Source organism: Octopus sinensis, linkage group LG8, assembly GCF_006345805.1.
Source record: "Octopus sinensis linkage group LG8, ASM634580v1, whole genome shotgun sequence".
NCBI lineage: Eukaryota > Metazoa > Mollusca > Cephalopoda > Octopoda > Octopodidae > Octopus > Octopus sinensis.
The window spans coordinates 51,955,487-51,962,986 of NC_043004.1; the positions used below are offsets into that span (position 1 = coordinate 51,955,487).

At 32.7% G+C, this 7,500-nt stretch overlaps 1 protein-coding gene across 3 annotated transcripts in view; it reads right to left on the reverse strand.

Annotated features, from left to right (window-relative positions):
- The window catches only part of LOC115214894 (tetraspanin-18), a 466,931-nt gene that overhangs the window by 168,818 nt on the left and 290,613 nt on the right, over positions 1–7,500 (reverse strand). The window contains exon 1 of one of the 3 annotated variants that reach the window (XM_036505409.1): positions 900–1,130. The exons of the other annotated variants lie outside the window; for them this stretch is intronic. Within the exon in view, the coding sequence (XP_036361302.1) occupies positions 900–1,118 (219 nt within the window). The 5' untranslated portion in view covers positions 1,119–1,130. Of the gene's footprint in view, positions 1–899; positions 1,131–7,500 lie in introns of those variants that run through there. 3 annotated transcript variants of the gene reach the window in all.

The following is a 7,500-nucleotide window of genomic DNA, read 5'->3' on the forward strand; positions in this document are numbered from 1 at the left end:
TGCAGATCTCTGATCAGGAACAGAAATAGTAGGAGAGCATCTTAGTCATGTGAGAGAGGAATATTTGGAAGGTGTGAATGATTAACCCATGGAAACATGGGTATTTCGTTCAACATCTTTAAACAACACCTTTTGAGCGAGATGGGCTACTTGACCTGAAGAAAATTCTAACTTGGCCCATCTGCAAGGACAGGCGCCGTTTGTCTTAATATTAGATCACCAAGTTGCACGCATATGGTTGTGATGCATGTGCCTGGTTTACCCTTATCAAAGGAGTAGTTATGATTGGTATACCGGGCTTCGTCTATTTGTACCCTAGTGTCACTTTGATAGCATGCACTGCTCTTTCACTTAGTAGTAGTAGTAGTAGTAGTAGTAGTAGTAGTTGTAGTGGTAGTAGTAGTAGTAGTAGTAGTAGTAGTATAATAATAATAATAATAAATAATAATAATAATAATAGTCTTCAGAACGTAACGACGGACGAAATACCGCTAAGTATTTTGTCTAGTGTGTTAACGATTCTACCAGGTCGGCACCAAATAATAATAATAATAATAATAATAATAATAATAATAATAATCATGATAATAATAATAATAATAATAATAATAATAATAAAATAATAATAATAATAATAATAATAATAATAATAATAATAATAATAATAATAATAATAATAATAATAGCAACAACAAGAGAAGCAAAAAAATACGTTAGAGAAGCAAAAGAAATCACATCATATCCAAAGCTTCACACAAAACCACAAAATGATTTAATAGAAAAAAAAGAGGAAAATAAACATCGAAAAATGCAAAAAGAAACCAAAAAAATATAATCAAACAAATTCAAAGCTACAACAACAACAACATCAACAACAAATGTATAGCAATCCACATTACCATTGTGCGCAACGAAGCGATTTCTTCCCGTAGAGGTTCAATTGCGTGCTGTACAGCGTCATGTATGACCTCAGTAAGGGTTCGAATTAAAGTAGGGTCGACGTCATGTGTTTTATTCGATGTAGCTTCTGAGTCCGAATTTAAGGTACTAATCCGGTCCCCATCCGACGGTGCATTACTAAGCCACGATATTTTACTCCATCGGTTTGTATTCATCATTTAATCCGGGTCTTAACGTGTGGAATAGATATCTATCACTTTTAGACGTTTGTGTCTATACATATGTGTGTGTATGTGTGTGTATTTATATATATAATATTTATGTGTGTGGGTGTGTGTATTTATACATATAATATTTATGTGTGTGTGTGTCTGTGTGTGTGTATCTATGTGTATGCGTGCGTGTGTGCGTGTGTCTGTATATGTAGTGTGAATATATGTGTGTAGGTCTCTGTATATGTATAGATGTTTATCGCTTGTTGATGCTTATTTTTGTCTATGTATGTAAAGGGTTATATATGTGTGTGTGTGTGCGTACTTGTGTGTGTGTGAGTGTGTGTATGTAGATGTTTCGATTTGGGTCTCTATGTATATATGTCTACACGTATCTGTCGTTAGATATGTCTACCAGCAGCAGTTTATATTTATGTGTCTCTAGTACACACGTATATACAATGCCCATTATGAGTGAGTGCACGTGTGTGTGCATGTATGAGAGTGCTTATGTACCTGTGCATGTGCTTGCGTCTGTTCGAGGATATTTTTCTTCGATATGCATGAGCTACGGCGTGTATACGCTCTCGGTATTTTGGTACCTCATCCGTATATGCATGTGAATGCGTACGTGTATTTTTTTCTTTAATTATATCTATGTTACTTATTGTCTTCCTTCTACGAAATGTACGCATAAATACAATAATAATAATAATAATAATAATAATAATGATAATAATAATAATAATAATGATAATAATAATAATAATAATAATAATAATAATAATAATAATAATAATAATAATAATAATAATGATGATGATGACGATGATGATGTTGATGGTGTTGATGTTTGTTACCAATTTACTAATTTACTACAGAACAACAAAGAGATTCTTCTCACCGTCTTCATCGGTCCTTTCTCATCTTTATCATCATCACCATCACCATTATCAGCATTATCGAGTTCATAATTGTTATTTTGGACATCTTCATCAAACTCTTCAGCATCAACATCGTCATCTACATCTGTCTATCTCATTAACATTATTATCTTTGGTCTAAGAAAAACAGCTAATGCCATCTACTACCATCCAGTGCAATCCAGTATTATTCAGTGTTTATCCACGGACGTTTAACTTTAGCAGTGTGTATATATACATAATACACACATTTTCATACTTAGAAGTCTATGAGCATATATATATATATATATCAACTGTTACTACAAGCGGATTTTACGTTTTGAAGTTACTATGTGTCTAAAGTTATATCCATATAGACTTACGTGAATTTATTTCTAGATTTTTTAGTGCGTGTACGTATTCATTTTATATATGTAAGCATATGAATTTGTCTATACACTCATTCGTACACAGACATAGAGGCAGTAATTCAAACAGGCATACGCAAATATATACATAAATATACACCAGTCAAAAAGGTGTATTACAATATATATTCTATATACTCTTCCATCTCGCACATCATCTCTTCCCAATATATATAAATATATATAAATATATATATGTATATATATGTATATTTACATATATCTGTCTCTGTTATCACAGGTTGTATATACATGTGTATGCCATGTGTATATCTGTGCTCTTGTGTTTTCTATGGCGATTATATATCTTCTAGCGTGATGTTATATTCGAATTCCTGGTCTTAAGTTCGAATTCTCATGATGGATCAGTGTTTGACTGGAAGAAGGAAAGAAATTGTCAGAAGTTTTAATAGACATACACATACATTGATGCACGCACCCTCACATATACATGCATACAAACTCATATACTCATATATGTATATATATATACATAGATATATAAACATACATACATACATACATATATATATACATATGTACATACACATATATAGATATACATACATATATATATACATACGTATATATATATATAAATGCATATATATACATATAAATATAAATACATGCATATATATCGACTTATATCTATATATCTATACACACATATATACACATGCATATCTACATATGTGGATACAAACACACATATATATATACATATCTACATATATGAACACACACACACACACACACACATATATATATACATGTATATATATACATATATATATATATTATATAAATATACGTATATATGTGCGCATTATTTATGCATATATATCTATACGTTGTATGCTTATACATTTACTTACCTATATACATATACACATACGTATCTGTGTCTGTATTTGTGTGCATGTGTGTGTGTGTGTGTGTGTGTGCATGTCACCTTCCATGAGTATTAATGTACGTGTGAATATTTTTGCACGAATTATGAGACTGCGTTGCCTAGTAGCTGTTATGATTTATATCACGTGCGTCTTTAGAAGACCGCTGAGCATATACTCGCAAACACATATGACAATGTCACACACACAAAGACGCTCACACATATCTAGACGCAAACATGTGTCCGATTATTAGTTCTGTTTGACTTGCGGCAAATAAAGCAGAGTTCTCCATACTGCGGTCGTTATGTATCGATTGATTTTGATAGAATTGCTTTTTGAGTGTTTCTTTAAGTGTGATCTTCAGACAAATATTGTGCTAGAAATCGGAGGTAGAAACAAATTATTTGTAGCAATTATGCTAACGTAAGATTCAATAGGGCGCAGGTATGGCTCTGTGGTTAAAGTGCTTGCTTCTCGACCGTGCATCCTCGGTTTCTTTCTGTTGCGCGACACCTTAAGCAAATGTATTCTACTATGGCATCTGGCGGACACAAGAATTGTGAGTGGACTTGGTAAACGGAAACTGAGATAAGAGTGTCTTATACGTACATACACACATACATACATATATATATAAAGATAGGTATATGAAAATTTATACATACATATATATATATATATAGCAATATATACATATATATAATACATATATATATAAATATATAATATATACACATATATATATATATATATATATATATATATTTAAAGATATGTATATGTAAATTTATACATACCTATATATCATCTATATATCTATCTATACCTATGTATATATATATATAATATATATATATAATATATATATATATATATATATATATATATGTATATACAATATATATGTTTATATATATATAGCAATATATATATATTTACTGATATGTATATGTAAATTTATACATACGTATATACATCTATCTATCTATCTATCTATCTATCTCTCTATCTATCTATCTATCTATCTATCTATCTACCTATCTATCTCACTCTCTCTCTCTCTCTCTCTCTCTGTATATATATATATATATATGTGTGTATACACACACACCCATATGCCAGTGTATGTGGGCGTGTGACCGTATTTTCTCCCTACCATTGCATGTCCACTGCTGTTTTGTCTACGTACCCGTAACGTAGCACTTCAGCAACGTAGAGTAAGTACCAGATTTCAAATAAATGGCAGTACTGGCGTCGATTTGTTCGACTATACCGCTCCATTCCGGTGCTCCAGCATGGTCAAAATCCAAAGACAGAGACACAAATGTTAAAAGATATAAGATGCGGTTTCACTCTGATTTTCCTTTTCATCGCATCATTCTCTTCAAGGTAGATCAAAATCAGATTTTACGAAGATGGAATGAAGAAGTACATATCGCTACTAAATTGCACTTATTAACAAAACCGGAAGTATTGCGGGTCAGCAAAAGAAATCGACAGATGCACTAAGGCAAAAACGAAAGAGCCATGCATAACTCCCAAAAATGGTTTACTGAGGATATATGCTGATACAAGTCAGTATCATTCTGTGATCATTTTGTCTTTTTTTCTTTTGTCCGTTTAAGATATAAACCTCCCGTTTTTTATCTTGTTTTTTGACTGACTTGCGGGTATTTTGGGGTTTTGAAAATAAAGTTGTTTATTATTGTTATTATTATTATCGCTGCTGTTTTTGTCGTATTTTTTGTTGTTATTGTTGTCGTTGTTATTATTATTATTGTTATTATCATTATTATTATTATTATTGATAATAATAATAATAATAATAATAATATTGCCCACCACCGGCAGAATCTTTGGAGCGTCGGATAAATGCTTAGCAATATTTCTTCCGGCCATTCTATGTTCTGAATTCAAAGGCCACTGAGCTTTTAAGTTTGCCCGTTAAATTTCAGATTCGATAAAATATAGTGCCACACAATTTCAATGATGTTAACTAACTCCTTCACCCTTTACCTATATAAGAAAGCATTTTTTCCCGCAGAGTATACAACACAAGTTTTTGTTGTTTTCTATTCAAAGTAGCTGTGTAAACTAAGCGAAATGGTTATTGCTAATGTTTCTCTCAAGAAGAAATTTGACGTACTTTCGCGTCCGTCTTTATTTCGAACCGTTCCAGGTGTAGTAATGCTCCGATTGCAGGTGTTATAGCAGTTTTGCTGCTACGCATTTGTATATTCTTGGATTCGGTGTATTTCAAGAACTCTTATCTACTTTTTTGCGCAATGTTTTTGTTTGAGTGAAAATTGTGACGTCTTTGATAAGGCATTTTATTTTTTATGTTTAATATCATATAATAGTATCTTGTCTGTTGCGTTTAACGACTCTGCTAGTCTAGATGTCAAGATCCCATACAATTGTTGGTTTACCAGGTTCCTTTAGAGTCTTTTCTGCTACGTGATTATAGCACCTGCCTGAAGTTTTGTACACTTATATATCATAAAGTAACCAGCGCAAGTTGTGAGAAATATCATGATGTTACTTGTATTATTTTTGAGCTAGAATTTTGCAACCTGCTTCAATATTATCTATATTTCCCACCGGGTGATTACACAGGAGGCATTTATTCTTTGTAACTTTAAAATAAACATCGTTTTTCACTGAATTAGCATTTAGATCTTTATCTGAGCAGCCACCAACAAATTATTCATGTCTCCCTCTACATATGCATTACACAAGTTCTCCTACGATGAGTTATGGTATTTCATATTTTCGAGGTTTTTGTGGAACCACCCGTGCAACAGCATTCTTTCTTGTGATTTTTTTCTGTTTCACAAGTTAACTTTCTAATTCCATTACAACACAAGTAGTTCTCTGTTTACAAAGTAAAAGTCTATCCTACTTCCCTCACCTTTGACAAAATCAGAAATGCTAAGTCTTCTTTCTCCTATCTTGTGTTTGGTGTATAAACGATTAAATTTTGCATTTGGGTGAAGCAGTCCATGTATAAGTGAAGCTTTACTCATTTTACTGTGTATCTATTTCATCAGTCGTCTAAATTAATATTCTAGCACTAAAACACGAAGAAAATCACGCATGCGTTGATCACATTAACCAAAGCCCTTGAATTATACTTGAACTTCAAACAAATTTTCATCCTTTGAAATATATTATCTCCACTTTTCCTAAATTTCTTAATATGTAAATAATACCATTGTGCTCTAGTATACTAAGTTACTTTTATTCATTACTATCAGGAGCTAAAATCCACCCTCCGGATTGGTAGCTGAAACACGTTATCAGTGTCACCGCAGTACAAATTTACTGTTCTAACAATTAAATTGATCTTTTTTATCCACTCTATAAGTAACGTTAAGTAATTTATGAAGAATAGTTGATTTACAGGTGGTAGTTTACAGGTGCGAGAGAAACAACACAATTCACTGGGAAGACAACCTTATCAACGACGGTATTCCCCACAACTGGCAGAAAGGTTAGCATGCCGGGCGAAATGCGTAGCCGTATTTCGTCTGTCTTTATGTTCTGAGTTCAAATTCTGCCGAGGTCGACTTTGCCTTTCATCATCTCGCGATCGATAAATTAAGTACCAGTTACGCACTGGGGTCGATGTAATTGACTTAATACCTATGTCTGTCCTTGTTTGACCTGTTTATGTTTAGACCCTTGTGGGTAGTAAAGAAATAGGTATTCCCCACTGATTTCATGTTCACAATAAAATTCGCTTTTAACAGTTTGTCTTGGTAACACTGTCTTCGTGATGTTTTCAGTTATGCAAAATATTATTGATCATAATTGGCATAACTCAAAACATATATTCATATATACGTATTCACACATATAAACTCGGTTTCCTATCATGAGATAGTGGATTGGACACCAGGTCAAGGCGAGGTGTTGTGTCCCTGAGTAACGCACATCAATTCCCATTATTGCAGTTTATTTAGCTGAAAATATGAGGCGCAGTTCTCTTCTGTAGCTGTCACATTGTAGCATCATTACGGTATGTCAGTAGCGTGGATGACAAGATGAAGCGTATAATCTGCTCGCTGCTACAAATGAACCTAAATCTTTTTGAAAAGCGCACACACACACAGACACACAGACACACACAATAATATGTAAATATTGGGTCGAAAAT